Source organism: Pristis pectinata, chromosome 28 (genome assembly GCF_009764475.1).
Source record: "Pristis pectinata isolate sPriPec2 chromosome 28, sPriPec2.1.pri, whole genome shotgun sequence".
NCBI classification, from domain to species: Eukaryota; Metazoa; Chordata; class Chondrichthyes; order Rhinopristiformes; family Pristidae; genus Pristis; species Pristis pectinata.
This window is the reverse complement of record NC_067432.1, coordinates 31,163,304-31,184,626: the sequence shown is the minus strand read 5'-3', so window position 1 is coordinate 31,184,626 and position 21,323 is coordinate 31,163,304. Positions and strand designations below refer to the sequence as shown.

The window sequence follows — 21,323 nt, the reverse complement described above, 5'->3', positions numbered from 1 at the left end:
GGGCACTGTGGTCAAAGGCTCAGGTACAAAATATGGTTAGAATAATAGGTACAGAACAAAAAATAATGGAGAAATCCAAACAACGTAAAGTAATTAACACACAAGGAAAACAAACCCAGCCTCAGAAGTGAACCATTCCATCCCAGGCAACATCCTGGTGAATCTCCTCTGCACTCTCCCCAGTTCATCAAACAATTAAACTCTGATTGACCAGAGGTTTTATTTTGTCAGTTGCATGTAATGGCTTTAAAGTGACCATAAAGTTATCCAATGTTGTGCATTACATAAAGAAAATCGTTTAACAACATACAAAAGACACTTGGACACATGGATAAGAAATGTTTGGAGGGATATGGGCCAAATAGGACTCGCTTAGTGGGCAGAATGGTCAGCATGGATGAGTTGGGCCAAAAAGCTGTGTCATTCTATGGCTCTATGACAAGAGAAAAAAATGTGCAAGTAAAATAATATGGAATGATAGATTAAAATGAGTGGCAAAAACAAGGGTCCTTTATACAACTAAGAGAAATAAATTGAGCAAATTTGGAAAGCAAAATACAATAAATGCTACTGAGAAATGGCTGTAAGATCGCAGATCTGGAATAGGTGGGCCAGTTCAAAGTGGCGTTACCATTGAGGCACATAATCTCAGGTGATGAGAATAACAAACCTTAGAGGGACAACTGACGATTTGGAAGAGGGGACCGAGTGTAGGGTATCAAAGTTTGCTGATGACACTGTATTGAGTGAAAAAGCAAACTGAGCAGAGGATGCAGAGAGATATAAATAGATTAAGTGAGTGAGCAAGGGTCTGGCAGATGGAGTACAACACTGGTAAATGCGAGATCATCCACTTTGGAAGGAAAAAAATAGAAGATCAGATTATTATTTAAATGCAAGATTGCAGCATGCTGTTGTGCAGAGAGACTTGGGAGTGCTTGTGCATGAATCACAAGAGGTTGGTTTGTAGGTGCAACAGGTTATCACGAAGATAGTTGGAATGTTGGCCTTCATTGCTAGGGGGATTAAATTTAAGAGCAGGGAGGTTATGCTGCAACTGTACAGGGTACTGGTGAGGCCGCACCTGGAGTACCACATGCAGAGGTGGTTCACCAGGTTGAATCCAGAGATGAGCGGGTTAGCCGACGAGGAGAGATTGAATCGCCTGGGACTATACTCATTGGAATTCAGAGAATACGTGGGGATGTATTGAGGAGGTTGTGGCTGTCGTGTGACAACACTGCCCCTATCTGGTCAGAAGACACACCACTGTCAATGAAGGCCCAACTCCACCCCACCCATCAAGTGCACACCTGATGATTGGTCTTTTAAGCACCTTTGTACTGAGCCATTGGCCCTTTTGAACTACCTGGGCTGGACCACCCCCAGCCCTCCAGCACTATAAAGAGTGCCACATGTGCTTGGTTCTCTCTCTTTTTTGTCTCAGAGGGATGTCAAGGTAAGCTGTGCACTGCTTAAGAGAAATTAGTTAGGATATCCCTCTAGCATAGAGCCGTGCCTGCACTGAATCAAGGTGGCAGGTATCGTATTGACTGTTCCTTGATTGTACGTACCCAGTTCGTTGTGTGTGTATATCTTACCCTTGTTGTGATTCCCCCACGCTCGCTATCACGTGTGTGTGTGTGTGTGTGTGTGTGTGTGTGTGTGTTTCCCCCATTACTCTTCCCAGCGTTTGTCTTTGTAAATAAGTCATTTTAACTCCAAACACTGTGCCCAGAGTCCTTGCCCTTAGAGACCTATCGAACTTGTTTCACAACAGGGGATCTTATAGAAACATAAAATTAAAAAAGGGATAAATAAGATAGAGGCAGGAAGGTTGTTTCCACTGGTAGGAGAGACTAAAACTAGGGCACATAACCTCAAGGTTCAGGGGAATAGATTTAGGGCAGAGATGAGGAGAAACTGCTTTTCCCAGAGAATAGTGAATCTGGAATTCTCTCCCAGGGAAGCAGTAGAGGCTACCTCAATAAATATATTTAAGCCACAGTTAGATAGATTTTTGCACAGTAAGAGAATTAAGGGTTATGGGGAAAAGGTGGTTAGGTGGAGCTGAGTCCACAGTCAGATCAGTCATGATCTTATTGAAGCAGGCTCAATGGGCCAGATGGCCTACTCCTGCTCCTATTTCTTATGTTCTTATGACAATTGTCCTGTTGTCCACAAACTGATACCATAAAAGTAATTTTAGGGAAATGATAACGGTAGATTAACAAAGTCACAACAATGATTAGACAATGTAATCAGGCAATGAAGACATAGGAAAATAATTCGACCAATAATTATTTTATGCATTCATAACTAATTAAGCTAAAGTCACGTGTAGGTTCCTGGGTAGAAGCAAAAGTGGCAGAAGGAAAAAATATAGAAATTAGAAGTGCTTTCTTGGCCACAGTGTCTACATGGTTGGACCAGGATGGGCTATTGGCAACAATCATTCCTAGAAACTTGAAGATCTCAACCCTGTCGACCTCAGCACCGTTGATGTGAATATGACGTTATGAACCACCCCCGTTCATGATGTCAGTGACCAGCTCTTGTTTTGTTAACACTGAGGGTAAGGTTGTTGTACTTCCCGTACTCCAACTCATTGTTATTTGAGATTCAGCCCACCACGGTGGTGTCAATTCCAAACTTGTAGATGGAGTTAGAGCAGAATCTGGCCACGCAGTCGTGAGCGTATAGGGAGTAGAGTAAATGGCTGAGGATGCAGCATTGCAGGGCACCAGTGTTGAGGATAATTGTGGCGGAGATGTTGCTGCCTATCTTTGCCGATTGTGGTCTAATTAGGGACAGTCAGCATGGTTTTGTGAGGGGCAGGACACGTCTAACTAATCTGATCGAGTTTTTTTTTGAAGAGGTAACAAAAGTGATTGATGAAGGTAGAGAAGTGGATGTTGTATACGTGGATTTTAGTAAGGCATTCGACAAGGTCCCACATGGTAGGCTCATCCTGAAAATGAGGATGCATGGGATCCTCAGACTTAGCTGATTGGATACAAAATTGGCTTACCCATAGAAGACAGAGGGTAGTGGTGCATGGCTCTTATTCTGGATGGAGGTCTGTGACTAGTGGTGTTCCACAGGGATCTGTACTGGGACCTCTGTTGTTTGTCATATAAATGATTTGTTTGAAAATGCCGTAGGGTGGGTGAGCAAGTTTGCAGACGACACAAAGATTGTTGCTGACGTTGTGGATTGCATAGAAGATTGCCAAATAGGATAGAGATCAGTTGAAGATATAGGCAGAGAAGTGGCAGATGGAGTTTAATCTAGGCAAGTGCGAGGTGCTGCACTTTGGGAGATCCAAAATAAAAGGAGAGTACACAGTTAATGGCAGCATCCTCAACAGCGCTGATGAACAGAGGGATCTTGTGGCCCAGATACATGGCTCCCTAAAAGTGGCTGTACAGTTTGATAGAGTTGTAAAGGCGGCATATTGCATGCTTGCCTTTGTGAAAGAGAGCTGGGAACGAAAGGGTTAATGATTGGCAGTGTAAGGGTTAATAGCATGCTTTTTCGTATGGTTCTCACTGTGAAAGGATTTTCAAGGTAAAGAATTACTTCTTTATGGTGTGATTTAGTTATGTCTAGTTTAAATAGCAGGTGCAAGTGGGAAGAAGTAGTTTTTATACCTATATCTCGTGATGTTCAAACTTTATGTAAACATTTGCCTGTGTAAGGAGTAGTTTCTCACCTACTGTTCCCACGAAAAAGGGTATAAAAAATAAGCTGTAGCCGAGGCCTTCTTTGAGTGGGTTTCGGTATAGAGTTAGAGTTACGTGGTTACTGTCTCTGTATTTTTCTCACTCCTGCTAGTGAAAGCTAATAAAGCATTTATTCTAAGTTCTTTGGTTCTGCTGCTGTCTGATTCTTTCCAGAAGCGCGGGTCGACTTTGACGCCTTCATTACTCAAGGCATTGAGTCCAAGAGCCGGGAAGTTACGTTACAGCTTTATAAAACTAATTAGGGCACATTTAGCATATTTGGTAAATTCTGGTTGCCTCATTACAGGAAGGATGTGGAGGCTTTGGAAAGGGTGCAGAGGAAGTTTACCAGGATGCTGCATGGTTTGGAGGACAGTGCTATGAGGAGAAGTTGGAGAAGCTGGGGCTGTTTTCTCTAGAGCGGCGGAGGCTGAGGGAAGATTTTGATAGTTTATTGAATTATGTGAGGCATAGATAGAGTAGACAATGGGTATCTTTTTCTCAGGATTGAAATGTTTAGTACTAGAAGGCATGTATTTAAGGTGAGAGGTGGAAAGTACAAAGGAGATGTGAGAGGTAAGTTTTTTATATATATATATACACGCACACAGTGGCGGGGGCCTGGAATGCACTGCCCAGGGGTGGTGGGGGAGGCAGATAGCATCGGAGCATTTAAGAGACTCTTTGATAGGCCCATGATTATGCGGAGAAGGGAGGGATATGGTCAATGTGTGGGGAAGAGGGATTAGATTAATTAGTTAGCCTCAACATCATGAGCCAAAGGGCCTGTTCTGTGCTGTACTGTTCTATGTTCTACATCAGAGGACTGTGGATGCTCCGCTAAGTATATTCAAGGTAGGGGTATTAAGATTTTAGGATATTAGAGGCATCAGAAGGTACAGGGCTCCGGCAGGGAAGTGGACTTGAGGCACGGGATAAGCCATTATATTACTGAATATCAAGAAATCTTGAAACATCACAAATAATGATGTAAAAGGCCGTACACATACAAATGTTAATTAAACCAAAATGGATCTGAAAACAAAAGATAGGAACGGTGGCAGACAGAGAAGCAGTTTGGTGTTTACCTCCTGTTCTCGCTCATAATCTTCTTTGTCATACTCTTCATCTTCAAGCTGGGTTGGAAAAGTTGCACTGTCAAAGTCCATAGACATCTTCAGATGACTTAGTGAAACAAACCTAACAACGTAATAAAATTCAAATCATAAACCACATCCCTGCTCAACAGAATATCAAGAAAGAATTTGAAGTTTATAACTATAGTAACATTTATTGTACAAGTTTGCATGTTGTAACAGAATAAACTCAGCCATCAGTCAGTGAAACATTCATCCATGGTTTTAATCACATTCAAATGTCTCTCTAAACACCCTCCCATGCTTCACCCTCCATGAACTTCAGTTCATTTCAGATTACATCCTATTTGTAATTTAGCCCCATCCTCCATTCACTACAGGTTTGCAAATGACTCAAATTCAAAATCTGAGTTTAAATTGCCCCTTTGGCCTCAACTCCTTTTCTGTAACCATCTCCAACATCAAAAATCACTACCATCATTACTCTGACTCTATGTAAACACAGGTATTCATGAGAACATTCCAAGCTAAAATGTTCTGAACTACCAGTTTTTGTCCACATAAACTTGTGGATGTTTGGGACTACAATCAAAGGCTCAAACTTCCACTTAATTGACAGCCATTAATTGGATCACTGTGCTCTGCCATTGGTCTCCTCAAGGTCCACTGGAGCAAGCACAAACATTCAAACTCATAGCATTTAGGCTGGGAAATCAATCCTGGTTATCTTGGCACAAGTGCTTGGTCTTCATGGAGAATGAAGGGCAATTCCAACCAGTTTTCTTAACTAATCAAGTTGAGTTAAATACATTTAAATCATTCACAAACACTTTATGTTTGCCAACTTACATCAGCCAGTGATCTGGCACAGGCAAAGGAAGGTTAAATGTCTTCAAAGACATTCTGGGTAAGAGCCTGACAGTTTTAAATGGAAAGACTATCCACAGAATTTGGCCTTATTGATCATCTCAGACCCAGCTTCCCAGCAAAGATTGACTGCAGAGGCCAACTCCAAGCAAAAGCTGATTGAGGACACATGATTGGCAGGCTCTGTCTTGCCATCAGAAGATTCAGATCATTGTTGTTGAGTCTCTCCCTACACTCTCGTGTCTGTGATTCAGAAATCAAATCGCATACACACAACAAAAGCAAATACAAAAACTATTTTGTAGTATGATGGTAGAGGTTGGCGTAACGCTATTACAGCACCAGTGACCTGGGTTCAATTCCAGCCGCTGTCTGTAAAGAGTTTGTACGTTCTCCCCATGTCTGCGTGGGTTTCCTCCGACATTCCAATGACATACAGGTTAGAAAGTTGTGGGCATGCTATGTTGGTGCCGGAAGCGTGGCGACACTTGTGGGCTGCCCCCAGAACACTCTACGCAAAGATGCATTTCACTGTGTGTTTCGATGTACATGTGACTAATAAAGGTACCTTATCTTAGTTATGCTGCATCTGTACATAGTACCCCAGTGATCAAGAACCCATTCTTAAGTTGTTGCTTTGGTTAAAATACTATCTGTTCTGGGACCCTTACTCTTCATGATTTTTATAAATGACCTGGATGAGAAAGTAGAGGGATGGGTTAGTAGGTCTGCTGATGACACAAAGGTTGGAGATGTTGCGGATAGTGTGGAGGGCTGCCAGAGGTTACAGCGGGACATAGATAGGATGCAAAACTGGGCTGAGAAAGTGGCAGATGGAGTTCAACCCCAGATAAGTGTGAAGTGGTTCATTTTGGTCTGTCAAACATGATGACAGAATATAGTATTAATGGTAGGACTCTTGGCAGTGTGGAGGATCAGAGGGATCTTGGGGTCTGAGTCCATAGGACGCTCAAAGCAGCAGCACAGGTTGACTCTGTGGTGAAGAAGGCACATGGTGTATTGTCCTTCATCAATCATGGAATTGAATTTAGGAGCCGAGAGCTAATGTTGCAGCTATATAGGATCCTGGTCAGACCCCACTTGGAGTACTGTGCTCATTTCTGGTCACCTCACTACAGGAAGGATGTGGAAGCCATAGAAAGGGTGCAGAAGAGATTTAAAAGGATGTTGCCTGGATTGGGAAGCATGCCTTATGAAAACAGTTGAGTGAATTTGGCCTTTTCTCCTTGGAGCAACAGAGGATGAGAGGTGACCTGATAAAGGTATATAGGATTGTGTATATAGGCATTGATTGTGTGGATAGTCAGAGGCTTTTTCCTAGGGCTGAAATGGTTGCCACAAGAGGACACAGTTTTAAGGTGCTGCAGAGTAGGTTACAGAGGAGATGTCAGGTAAGTTTTTTTTACTCAGTGAGTGGTGAGTGCGTGGAATGGGCTGCTGGCAATGGTGGTGGAGGCAGATACAATAGGGTCTTTTAAGAGACTTTTGGATAGGTACATGGAGCTTAGAAAAAGAGAGGTCTATGGGTAAGCCTAGTAATTTCTAAGGTAGGGACATGTTCAGCACAACTTTGTGGGCTGAAGGGCCTGTATTGTGCTGTAGGCTTTCTATGTTTCTTTGTTCTAATATTATTTTAAAACATGACTTTAGTTAAGATGAATAGGGAGAAAAATACTTCAGGTATGTGCCAAAAGTGCTAAACAGCCAACTTTAGTTATTTAACCTGTCTTTTTATTCTACTCTCATAAATATTGCTCCAATCAAAACTCCTTAAAATGATTATTTTTTGTTCATAACCTTAAGTTATAACTAAAACTCCTTGATCATAAATCATAACATGTCACAAGGTTAGCTATTAGAACTGCAAGACCACAGTTTAAAGTAGAGGTTGATTTTCCATAAAAAATAAAATGATACACAGCAATTTTATGCACTTGTTTGCATCATATAACCCGATCTTATGCCTTCATGATCAGATCATGGTTGGCTAGGCCAGCTTTAAAGACATTACCATCAAGGAGCTGCAGTGGTCTGCTCAGGCAGCTTTGGGGAAAGTACTCACCCTTTTGCTGAAGTATGAGTAAATTGATTATGTTTCACAAACCTATAGCAGTCATCAGAACACAATACCTCTCTTGTCCCTGAGCCACTCAGAGCTATTATTCCTCTCTTTAATATAATGAATATTTACCACTTCAGCATTTCCAATCTTGGCAAACATTAATCAAAAAGCTAACATTGCTGCCAAATTACAGCTGTCCAAGGGTTTCCACAAAAACAACTCATTGATCCCTAGAGTCATACAGCAAGGACACAGGCCCTTTGGCTCAACTCAACCATGCCGACCAAGGTGCCCACCTAAGCTAGTCCCACTTGCCTGCATTTGGCCCATATCCCTTTCCTACCAATACACTGATTCAGAAGTTTTTTGAATATCGTTATTGCACCTGCCTCAACGACTATCTCTGGCAGCTCGATCCACATACACACCACCCTTTGTATGAAGAAGTTGCCCCTCACATCCCTTTTAAATCTTTCCCCTTTCACCCTTAACCTATTTTAAGAGTTTTTGGTTCCCTTTCCCTGGGAAAAAGACTGCATTCACCGTATCTATGCCTCTCACGATTTTATACAACTCAAAAACATCACCCTTCCAGCCTCCTATACTCTCGGGGAAATCAGTCCCAGCCTTTCATGCTTCTACTCCTGGACCTGGTTCTACTTCTAGTCCTGGAATCCTCAAATCTTTTTTGCACCCTATCCAATTTAACGACAAGAAAAGGGAAAGAGGTCCTGCACAGTGAGTATAGGGAGTTAAGAAAGAGCCTGAAGAGCAGGGCCTTGAAGGTAGTAATTTCTGGATTACTCCTGGTGCCACGTACTAAATAGGAAGACTGAACAGATGAATGAGTGGCTGAGGAACCAGCGCAGGGGGCAGGGTTTCAGGTTCTTGGATCATTGGAACCTCTTCTGGGGCAGGGGTGTCCTGTACAAGAGGGACAGGTTGCACTTCAACTGGAGAGGAACCAATATCCTGGCCAGGAAGTTCACTAGTGCTACTCAGGAGGGTTCAAACCAGTTTGACAGGAGGATGGGAGCACCAGGTCAAAAAGTGGAGGTATTGTGAGGAAGGTAGATGTCAGGACCAGTAAAAACAGGCAGGAGCAAAGTAATAGACACAATGGGACAGATGGATTGAAGATAGATAGATAAGATAGAAATCTTTATTAATCACGTGTACATCAAAACACACAATGAAATGCATCTTTTGCGTCAAATATTCTGGGTGCAGCCTGCAAGTGTCGCCACACTTCTGGCACCAACAATAGCGTGCCCACAACTTCCTAACCAGTATGTCTTTGGAATGTGGGAGGAAACCGGAGCACCCAGAGGAAACCCACACAGACACGGGGAGAACGTACAAACTCCTTACAGACAGCGGTGGGAATTGAACCCAGGTCACTGGCACTGTAATAGCATTACGCTAACCACTACACTACTGTGCCTGCCGACAGGGTGTGTATTTTAATGCTGGGAGAGTTATGGGCAAGGGTGATGAACTTACAGCATGGATCAGTACATGGAACAATGATGATGTGGCTATAATAGAGATTTTGTTGAGAGTGGGACAGGAATGGATGTTTCACGTTCCAGGGTTTTCAATGCCCAATATTTTAGAAAAGATAGAGACGGTGGGGGGGGGGGGGGGGGTTGTTGGTGGGAAGAGTTGCACTATTAATCAGGGACAATATCACTGCTGCACTCAGAGCGGACATAATGGAGGGCTCATCCACAGAGTCTATAACTCAATAAGAAATACAATCACTCTGATGGGATTATACTACAGACCCCCCAGTAGCCACCAGGACACTGGAACAGATAATGCAGCCAGATTAGGTAAAGGTTAAAATCAACAAGGTTGTTGTAGTGGGCGGACTTCAACTTCCTAAATATAAACTGGGACCTCCTAAGTGCAGGAGGTTTAGATGGGGCAAAATTTGTTTGGTGCATCCAGGAGAGTTTATTAAATCAATACGCAGATAGTCCAACAAGAGAAGGGGCTGTACTAGACCTGGTGTTGGGTAACAAGCCTGGGCAAGTGACTGACCTTTCAGTGGGAGAACAGTTAGGGAACAGTGACCACAACTACTAAAGTTTAAGATAGCTATAGACAAGGATAAGTATGGACATTGCAGGAGAGTATTAAATTGGAGCAGGGCAAATAATAAGAACGTTAGGCAGGAACTAGGGAGAGTTAATTGGGGACAGCTGTTTATGGCAAGTTCACATCTGACATGTGGAGGGTGTTTAAAGACCAACTGCACAGAGTACAGGACAGGTATGTTCCAGTAAGAAGGAAGGACAACAATGTCAAGAGAGTTGGTGAATTTAGTCAAGAAGCAAAAGGAAATGTATGTAAAGCTTAGGAAGCTAAGATCAAACAGAGCTCTTGAGGAATATAAAGAATCCAGAAAAGAACTCAAAAAGGGAATTAGGAAAGCCAGGAGGGGTCATGAAAAGTCCTTGGAAGTGGGATTAAAGAGAATCCCAAGGCATTTTATACATACATCAAGAACAAGAGGATAACTAGGGAGTAGGACCACTCAAGGATAAAGGAGAGAACATGTGCTCAGAAGCAGAGGGTGACGTCCTAAATGAGTACTTTGCATCAGTATTTACCAAGGAGAAGGATGTGGAGGATTGTGACATCAGTGTGGAGCATGCTAATTTGCTAGGCATTTCGAGTCAAAGGAGGTAGTGTTGGGTCTCTTAAAAAACATTAAGGTGGATGTCCCCAGGGCCTGATGGGATATACCCCAGGTTATTGAGAGAGGCAAGAGATGATATTGCTGGGGTCTTGACCAATATCTTCGTGTCCTCTCTGGACAAGATCAACGTTCAGAGGACTGGAAAGTAACTAATGTTAATCCATTATTCAAGAAGGGAAACAGGGCTAATCCTGGAAACTATAGACAGATGAGTCTCACATCAGTGGTAGGGTAAATACTGGACAGGAATCTTAGGATAGGATTTATGAGCATTGGAAAACCATGGCCTCATTAGGGACAGTCAGCATGGGTTTGTATTGGTATTGGTTTGTTATTGTCACTTGAACCGAGGTACAGTGGAAAACTTGTCTTACATACAGGTCAATTCACTACACAGTGCAGTTAAAGTGAGTTAGTACAGAGTGCATTGCGGCAGTACAGATAAAAACAATAACAGTACAAAGTGTTACAGCTACAGAGCAAGTGCAGGTAGACAATAAGGTGCAAAGTCACAAGGTAGATCGTGAGGTCAGAGTCCAGCTCATCACATAAGGGAACCGTTCAATAGTCTTATCACAGTGGGATAGAAGATTAAGCCTGGTGGTATGTGTACTCAGGCTCCTGTATTTTCTACCCAAAGAAAGAGGAGAGAAGAGAGAATGACCCGGGTGGGTGGGGTCTTTGATTATGCTGGCTGCTCCACCAAGGCAGCGAGAGGTAAAGACAGGGGAGACTGGTTTCCGTTACGTGCTGGGCTGTGTCCACAACTCTCTGCAGTTTCTTGTGGTCCTGCGCAGAAACAGTTTGCCGCACCAAGCCACGATGCATCCAGATAGGATGCTTTCTATGGTGCATCGATAAAACTTGGTGAGTGTCAAAGGGGGCATACCAAATTTATTTAGCCTCCTGAGGAAGTAGTGGCGCTGGTGAGCTTTCTTGGCCGTGCATCTACATGGTTTTGACCAGGACAGTCGGGGCAAGTCATGTCTTACAAACTTGATTGAGTTTTCTTTTTGAGGAGGTGACAAAGGTGATTGATGAAGGTAGGGCTGTGGATGTTGTCTACATGGATTTTAGTAAGGCGTTTGACAAGGTCCCTCATGGTAGGCTCAATGCAGAACATTAAGATGCATGGGGTTCATGGAGAATTGGCCATTTGGATTCAGAATCGGCTTGCCTGTAGAAGACAGAGGGCAATGGTTGATGGGACTTATTTCTGGCTGGAGGTCTGTGACTGGTGGTGTTCCCCAGGGATCCGTACTGGGACCTCTGCTGTTTGCAATGTATATAAATGACCTCGATGAAAATGTACATGGGTGGGTTAGTAAGTTTGCAGTCTTCTACGCTATCCAGAACACCACCGATCTTTGTATCATCTGCAAAGGATACAGGTGGATCTCAATCAGTTGCAGACATGGTGCAGAAATGGCAGATGGAGTTTAATCTGGCCAAATGCGAAGTATTGCACCTTGGGAGATCAAATGTAAAGAGGAATACACTGTTATTGGCAAGACCCTTAACAGTGTTGATGAGCAGAGGGATCCTGGGGTCCAAGTTTATAGCTCCTTGAAAGTGGCTAAACAGGTTGATAGGGTGGTAAAGGCGGCATATGGCATGCTTGCCTTATTAGTCGAGGCATTGAGTTCAAGAGTCAGGAAGTTATGCTGCAGCTTTATAAAACTCAACTGAGGTTGCATCTGGAGTACTGCATTCAGTTCTGGTTGCTCCATTATAGGAAGGATGTCGAGAGGGTGTAGAAAGGTTTACCAGGATGCTGCCTGGATTAGAGGGCATGTGCTACAAGGACAGGTTGGACAAACTTGGGTTGTTTTCTCCCCTCTGCCTCCACTGCCCCAGAGATCTGATATAAGATTATGAGAGGCATAGATAAAGTGGACAGCCAGTATCTTTTTCCTCCAGGGTTGAAATATCTAATATCAGAGGCATGCATTTAAGGTGAGAGGGGGAAGTTGAGAGAGTGGTGGGTGCCTGGAATGCGCTGCCTGGGGTGGTTGTGGAAGCAAATACGATAGGGGCATTCAAGAGGCTCTTAGATAAGCACATGAATATGCAGGAAATGGAAGGATATGAACATTGTGTAGGCAGAAGGGTTTAGGTGGGCATTTGATTAGTTACACAACATTGAACAACACGCTTAGACAAAACATTGTGGGTCAAAGAGCCAGTTCCTGTGCTGTAGTGTTCTATGTTCCATCCTTGCTGTAGCAGCTTGTGACAAACTATTTGGAGCCTGTGATATAAACTATTTGATTAAATCATAACCTTTGTTATAATTACTTTAAGTAGCAGAGCAACCAGAAATTAATACAGCACTCCAAATCTGGCCTTACCAACATCTTGTACAGCTGTAATGGGACACCCAACTCTTGTACTCAATATTCTGACTGATGAAGGCAACCATGCCAAACACCTTCTTCACCACCCTTTCTACTTGTGTCTTCACTTTCCAGGAACTGTGTACCTGTACCCACCTGTCTCTCTGTTCTACAACACTCCCGAGGGCCCTAACATTTACTGTAGTCCTGCCTTTTGTCTGAGCAAAATGCAACACCTTGCATTTATCCAAATTAAACTCTGGCCCAGTTGATCAAGATCCCCTTGTAATCTTAGACAACCTTCTCCATTGTCCACTATACCACCAATTTTAGTGTCATCTGCAAACTTACTAACCATGCCATCTACATTCTCACCCAAATCGTTAATATAAATGATAAACAACAATGGGTCCAGCACAGATCCCTGCGACATACCACTGTCACAGCCCTCCAGTCTGTGAAACAACCCTCAACTGCAACCCTGGGCAAATCATCAAGCAAATTTTGTATCCAATTAGCTAGTTCACCCTGGATCCAATGTGATCTAACTTTCCAGACTGGCCTACCTTATGGGACCTTGTCAAAGACCTTGCTAAGGTCAATGTACACAACGTTCTCTGCCCTCATCTTCTTGGTCACCTCTTCAAAAAAAACTCAACCAAATTCGTGAGACACAATTTCCCACACACAAATCTATCCCTAACCAGTCCTTGCCTTTCCAAATGTTAGCAGATCGTGTCCCTTAGAATCCCCTCCAATAACTTACCCACCATTGACATTAGGCTCACTGGTCTGTAGTTCCCATGCTTTTCCTTGCAGACGTTCCTTGCATGATGATAGCTTTACAGTGAAATGCATATTTTGCATAGAATGTTGGGGCAGCCGGCAAGTGTCGCCAACATAGTACGCCCACAACTTCCTAACCTGTACCTTTTTGGAATGTGGGAGGAAACCGGAGCACCCGGAGGAAACCCACGCAGACACGGGGAGAACGTACAGGGCACTGGCGCTGTAAAGCGTGCCTGCCCATGGCTCAAGACGATACAAATATCTCCGCAATGGTCCCTTGCAATCTCTTCCCTGGCTTCACACAATGTCCTACAATCTTTATCTGATCTTAATAATTATTTTTAGACCAGCAACAGTCCAATCAAAATATCAAAAAACATTCAGCTGATGACGAGTGATGTCTAAAATGAGAAAATATTAAACTGGGCATTGCTGCTGTTTGGGACTGTCGGCCCGAGCTGGTGACTGCCACTGCTGACACTTGATTTGTGCAAACTTTATTGTTCTGTTTTATACTGTAAATGAGTCTGTAACTGCATGACAAGTACACAGAACTACTTTTACTTTCAATGAGTGGCATACACCTGAAGATAATATTTTACAAACAGAGGAAGTGGTTACAAAAACACTGACCCCCCTCCTTGGTCTCCGTCCACAACTTTCCATCACACTCTCAGCAAGTCCAGCAACGTGACGCTGGATTAAAATACACGTTCTGGAGTGTCAACTCGGTGAGCAGCTTCCCCGGAGCCCGGGCTGCTGGTGACGTCGTGAACACTCAGCCGCGGGCCGCGGGCACCAGGCACTCGGACACCGGGGGCGGGTGCCGCGGGTCGGTGAAATAACTGAAACTTACCACCTGTTAAGGTGAACAGTGCGGGTGAGAAGATCACACGGCGACAACTCCCAGCGACCGCACTTCACTCCCCATCAGCACCCACAGCCCGAACAACAGCCACCAGGTCAATCTAACCGGCAAACCTCACGTCAATGACGTTACATGATTGACATCCGGCAGAGTCACGAACAGGGCAGGACCAAGATTTGAAATGGACGATTCTCAAATCAGATCCCGGAAGGCGGGACTTCCGGCGACGGGATCCGTTGCGCAGCAGGGCCGCTGACAAAGTGATGGAACTGGCGCTCAAGCGCCGCGGGAAAAGAGCGGCCGCCCATTGGCCGGATCTTATCAAAAGAGTAGCCGCCTATTGGCCGGATCTCATCTAAAGTATGACCGTCCATTGGCGGGATCTTATCTAAAGGGCGGCCCCCATTGGCCGGATCTCATCCAAAGAGTGGCCGCCCAATGGCCGGATCTTATCTAAAATGTGGCCGCCGCTGGGCGAATTTCATATGAAGGACGGGCACCCATTGGCTGGATCTCATCTAAAGCCAACAAATGGTGGAAACGGGTGGCCTGAGGGCAGTGACGTGGGGACGACGCTGCAGCGTCTACAAAGTGAAGTAGGCAGGTTGAAGAGCCTTTGTGGGAAAGAGGGACAGGACGTGTGTGTGTGTGTGTGTTGGGAGCCCTGTGGGGATGTGCTGTGCAGCTCCTCCAGTTAATGATGAGATGGGGGGTGGGGGGAAATACAACAGCAGAGAAGATGGGATGGGACAGGGTAGACTGTGCTGGGCGGGGGAAGGAGACACTGGCTATTTGCCATAAACCAAGGGGAAGTTATGATTTAAGGATCATGGCTTGTTCAAAGCCTCCTTTAAAGAGTGCAATGTCTCTGTTGATCCCATGATCAATCGGAATGGAGAAGGAGCATTCAGGATGGAGATGAGAATGTCGAGCACTTTGCTTTGTAAGCACATAGAAGCCTTCTGTAAACATAGATGGAGCACACCCCCAAACAAACTAGCCACTCACTGTCTCCGGCGTATTTTTCTTGCTGCCTGACCTGCTGAGTTCCTCAAGCAGTTTGGGTTTTGCTCCAAGATTCCAGCGTTTGCAGTCTCTTGTGTCACGACTCGCTGGTGTGGTCAAACACCTTGCTCATCTTTGGGAGAGCATGAGGTCCCACATTGGCCTCATCAGTCACTTTGGAATCCACAGCCAGAATAGAAGCAAGTCATCCTTGATCCTGAGAGCTGCCCAAGAAGATTAAAGGGAAATGACTGCAGCCACAAACAGGATGTGAAACAGGAAAATGTAGGGCACAGAAGGAAGCTCTGGTGTTCATGCTGTCAATTAAGGGTGCAGTTGAGCCTGCTTTCCAGCTGCTGTCTGCTAATCTTGCTCATTCTAGTACTTTATAAATAATGAGAGGGCCCACCACCCTCTCGGGTGTTAAGTTCCAGACCCACTTCCATTCTTTGGGTGAAAGAAATGTCAGTTGATTTACCAATACGTTAATTCTATGATGTTCAATTATTTGTTTCACCTCTAGGGATAATAGGTTCTTCCTGTTATGCCATGCAATAGAACATAGAAAACCTACAGCACAATTCAGGCCCTTGGGCCCACAACGTTGTTCCGAACATGTCCCTACCTTAGAAATTACTAGGCTTACCCATAGACCTCTCTTCTTCTCAGCTCCATGTACCTATCCAAAAGTTTCTTAAAAGACACTATCGTATCCGCCTCCACCACCATCGCTGGCAGCCCATTCCACGCACTCACCACTCTCTGAGTAAAAAACTTACCCCTGGCATCTCCTCTATATGTACTCCCCAGCACCTTAAAGCTATGTCCTCTAGTGGCCACCAATTCAGCCCTGGAGAAAAGCCTCTGACTATCTACCCGATCAATACCTCTCATTATCTTATACAACTCTATCAGGTCCCCTGTCATCCTCTGTCCCTCCAAGGGGAAAAGGCCGAGTTCCCTCAACCTGCTGTCATAAAGTATGCTCGGCATCCCAGGCAGCATCCTTGTAAATCTCCTCTGCACCCTCTCTATGGCTTCCACATCTTTCCTGTAGTGAGGCGACCAGAACTGAGCACAGTACTCCAAGTGGGGTCTGACCAGGGACCTATATAGCTGCAACAATACCTCCCGGCTCCTAAATTCAATTCCCCGATTGATGAAGGACAATCCACCATATTGCCTTCTTAACCACAGAGTCAATCTGTGCAGCCGCTTTGAGCGTCCTGTGGACTCGGACCCCAAGATCCCTCTGATGCTCCACACTGCCAAGAGTCCTACCATTAAGACTATATTCCGCCAACATATTTGACCTACCAAAATGAACCACTTCACACTTATCTGGGTTGAACTGCATCTGCCACTTACTCCAACTAAATGCCTTTCTCATCTGTCTGTTCCTATCTCTCTCCAATGCTATTGTAAAGGAGATAGAATTATGATCACTATCTCCAAAATGCTCTCCTACTGAGAGATCTGACACCTGACCAGGTTAATTTCCCAATACCAAATCAAGCACAGCTTGTAGGCCTATCTACATATTGTGTCAAGAATCCTTCCTGAACACACTTAACAAACTCCACCCCATCTAAACCCCTTGCTGTATGGAGATGCCAATCGATATTTGGGAAATTAAAATCTCCCATCACAACAACTCTGTTATTATCACACCTTTCTAGGATCTGTTTCCCTATCTGCTCCTCGATATCCCTGTTCCTATTAGGTTGCCTATAAAAAACACCCAGTGAAGTTATTGACCCCTTCCTGTTCCTAACTTCCACCCACAGAGACTCTGTAGACAGTCCCTCCATGACGTCCACTTTATCTGCAGCCATGACACTGTCTCTGATCAACAGTGCCACTCCTCCACTGTCGAATTCAGTTGGAGAGAAGACTCAGAAGACCACTGTTCTCGTTCAATCTCTTTATTACTTGATCCGAGGAGAGAGCACCAAGCCAGGCACCTACATCCCGGACCGGGTGGTCTCTGAGATAAATTGATCTACATACATTCTTATACTTTTTCAGAGGTGCAAATAATTACCATACAAGGAATGATCATGCATTAGTCAGGCAGCATGGCACTTATTTTCTACATCGTGATTGGTTACAGTCAAAGGAATTTACTTAAAAAAAGTTACTAAATCTTTTCAGACCATCTTGTTCCACCAGTTATCTTTGTATACATAAGGTTTCTCATGGTGGGCTCAGGGTCAGTTTAGTGGAGCAAGAGTCAATTGTGCAGACTTGCTGAGACAGGAACTGACTGTACTTGGTATTATCACACCTCAAGGCTGAAGAAAACTAGCTGAAGCAAGCAAAATCTCTGAAGCAAGGCACTGCAAAGCGAAGCACAGCTATTTCAAGCAGTCTATTACAGCCATAGTGATGTACCCTTTAATTCACGTCTCAGGGCTCACAATCTTTTACTCTCCTAACCTTTTCTTATACACATTCTCACCACCTCTCTTGCCTCCCTCCCTGTCCTTTCTGAAACATCTAAAACCCAGCACTTGAAGTAACCATTCCTGTCCCTGAGCCATCCAAGTCTCTGTAATGGCCACCACATCGTAGCTCCAAGTACTTATACAAGCTCTAAGCTCATCCGCCTTGTTCACAATACTCCTTGTATTAAAATAGACACATCTCAAACCGCCCACCCGCCCACCCACCTCCTGCACTGTCCACAAGCTCCCTCCACCTGAGAGCCAAAGACCTCCTCCCAAGTCTCTGCAGTTCGGATCCCACCCCCGCAACAATTCTAGTTTAAACTCTCCCCAGTAGCCTTAGCAAACTTCCTCGCCAGGATATTGGTATCCCTGGGATTCAAGTGCAATATTTTCAAGATTTTTCTCTATACGATTAAGGAATAGAAATTGCATAAGCAGCTGAAGAAGTTGACATTTTACAAAGAACACTTCTGGCTACTATGTTTAATTAATCCTTGAGAGATGGGTATTATTGGCAAGATCAGTGGCTGCTTATAAGCCAGAGGGTAATTAGGGTACTTAAGACAAGATTTCATCTTGAGCTGGAGTTGCAGCTTCAAACACTGCGGAACATCAGGGAGGGAGAGAGTTATGTAGATAATATACATCAGGAGACAATCACCCCCCTTAGAGCAGGTACTTCTGGAGTCCAGGAAGTAGATAGAAGGGTGACTGTCAGGGGAGAGAAAAGGAAAAAGAAAATGAACAGGCAGACAGTGCAGAGGATCCCAGAGGCTGTTCCCCTCAATAACAGGTCTTCCACTTTGGAAGCTGTTGGGGGGGATGACCTGCAGGGATCAAGCAGCAGTAGCCAGGTCTCTGGCACTGGCCCTGCTGCTCAGAAGGGAAGGGAGGAGAAGAGGAAAGTGGTAGTGATAGGGGACTCGATAGTCAGGGAAACAGATAGGAGGTTCTGTGGCAGTGAGCATGAATCCCAGATGGTATGTTGCCTCCCAGGTGCCAGGGTCCGGGATGTCACTGATCAGGTCCACAGGATTCTAGAGCGGGAGGGAGAACAGCCAGAAGTCATGGTTCATGTTGGTACCAATGACATAGGTAGGAAGAGGGATGAGGTCCTGAAAAGTGAGGTTAGGGAGCTAGGCAGAAGGCTGAAGAACAGGACCTCAAAGGTATTCTGGGCAGTGTGGAGGAGCAGAGGGATCTGGGGGTTCATGTCCACAGATCACTGAAAGTTGCCACACAAGTGGATAGGGTAGTTAAGAAAGCTTATAGGATGTTAACTTTCATAAGTCATGGGATCGAGTTTAAGAGCCGCGAAGTAATGATACAGCTTTACAAAACTCTGGTTAGACCACACTTAGAGTACTGTGTCCAGTTCTGATTGCCTCATTTTAGGAAGGATGTGGAGGCATTGGAAAGGGTGCAGAGGAGATTTACCAGGATGCTGCCTGGATTAGAGAGTATGGATTATGACGGGAGACTAAAGGAGCTAGGGCTGTTCTCATTGGAGAGAAGGAGGATGAGGGGAGACATGATAGAGGTATACAAAATATTGAGGAATAGATAGAGTGGACAGCCAGCGCCTCTTTCCCAAGGCACTTATGCTCAATACAAGAGGGCATGGCTTTAAGGTAATGGGTGGGAAGTTCAAGGGAGACATCAGAGGGAGGTTTTTCACCCAGAGTGTGGGTGGTGCTGGAGGCTGATACGTTGCTCACGTTCAAGAGATTGTTAGATAAGCATATGGAGGAATTTAAGATAGAGGGATATGTGGGAGGAAGGGGTTAGATAGTCTTAGGAGTGGTTTGAAGGTCAGCACAACATGGTGGGCCGAAGGGCCTGTATTGTGCTGTATTGTTCTATGGTTCTATGGTTCTAAAGGCCTTTGAGCTTGCTGACTACAGGGCCTCTCTGGGTTACAGAAGACCTGACATACGGAAATTTGACTTTACGCAAATTCTCCCTGACTCTGGTACAGTACATGAATCTCTTCAACAGAAAACAATGCCAAGATCACCCATAGAGAAAGTTGATACCTTCTTTAAAGTGTCCATCCAGTAATATCAAATGTTACAAGTGCTGACCCAGCTCTCATTAGTGTACACTTTCCTTTATTAAACTGCTGATAGTTACCTCGCAGATTAGCAGATCAACCTCCCACCCCCATCACTCCACCTGGGCTGAATCCAGACAAACATTTGTCACCGCTCATTTGCTGGTAACAACTTCTATCACCTATGTTGATCTTCCCCAATCTACTCTTGGCAAAGCAATCCACTAGGGCTGAGGAGGCTAAAGATTTCACATTACGATTTTGAGGGAAATTGTTCATTTCCAACTTGCAGAAAATTCTGTTCATGTACAGTTCTCTGGAATGGAACCCTTGCATAATCGGGGACCCCTTGTGTTTACAATTTCTACAGATTCTTAGTCATTCTGTCCTACTTTATTATGCTATAATGGAACACATTAAGGATTATCAGTGCAGATTCATAATCTTCACAATACAATAAGTTACAAAACAGTAATGAGGAAACCCAACATTTTTAAGAGAACTTTATTTCCTGTTTCATAGTGTGAATGCAGCAAATATTGATGATGCAAAGTTATCTATACTCGATTAAGCGTGTTTAATATATGATAATACTTAATAAAGTATAATAAATTATTAATTTATAATACATGGACAATGCAGGATCATACAGGACAATACATTCAATAGGACATGGGCTTCTAACTTAAGATGTATCAATGTTATTTCACATTGGAAAAAGAAGAAAACCCTGTTTATATTTCACTATTTCCATTCTTTTCAGAATTTTCCAAAGTGCTTCACAGCCACACAAGTACATTTGAAATGTAGTTATTGTTGTAGGAAACGTGGTAGTCAATTTGCATGTGGCAAGTTTGCAGAAATACTAATGCATTTATTATCATTTTTTGGTTGTTGATTTGAGGCATAAATATGAACTGGCATACCTTTGATAACACTCCCTTCTCAATGCAGGGCCATCTGATATTTTATTGCATGATGAGGCCTCTGTTCATTGTTTAATCCTAAAGGTAGCAACTGTGGCACTTTGGAATAGGTTTTGTGTGCAACTTTCTGGAGTGTGACTGAAAACCAGATCCTCTGTCTCAGGCAAGAGTGCTACCAGTTGAGAGACATATGGAGTGGTAAAAAGTAAGTACTAAAGATTGTAATTTGGTGCAGGTTTTGAACATGAAAAAAAAGGAAGCATAGGAGAAGGAGAGGAGAAGGACATGGAGGATAGTGAGAGCAGTGTGGGGCATGCTGATGTGAGCATGCTGGAACATTATGAGATAAGGAAGGAGATGGTGCTGGGTCTTTGGAAGAGCATCAAGGTGGATAAATCCCCAGGGCCTGATGGGATA

The 21,323-nt window shown here is 44.1% G+C and overlaps 1 protein-coding gene across 1 annotated transcript in view; it reads right to left on the bottom strand.

Moving 5' to 3' along the window:
* cep152 (centrosomal protein 152) overlaps window positions 1–14,577 on the bottom strand; it is a 106,018-nt gene extending 91,441 nt beyond the window's left edge. Inside the window, exons 1-2 of the mRNA XM_052040432.1 lie at window positions 14,461–14,577; window positions 4,814–4,925 (exon numbers count right to left, since the gene is read on the bottom strand). Coding sequence (XP_051896392.1) covers window positions 4,814–4,900 — 87 coding nt within the window. The 5' untranslated portion in view covers window positions 4,901–4,925; window positions 14,461–14,577. The remainder of the gene's footprint in view (window positions 1–4,813; window positions 4,926–14,460) is intronic.
* Between the last annotated feature and the right edge of the window lie 6,746 nt (window positions 14,578–21,323).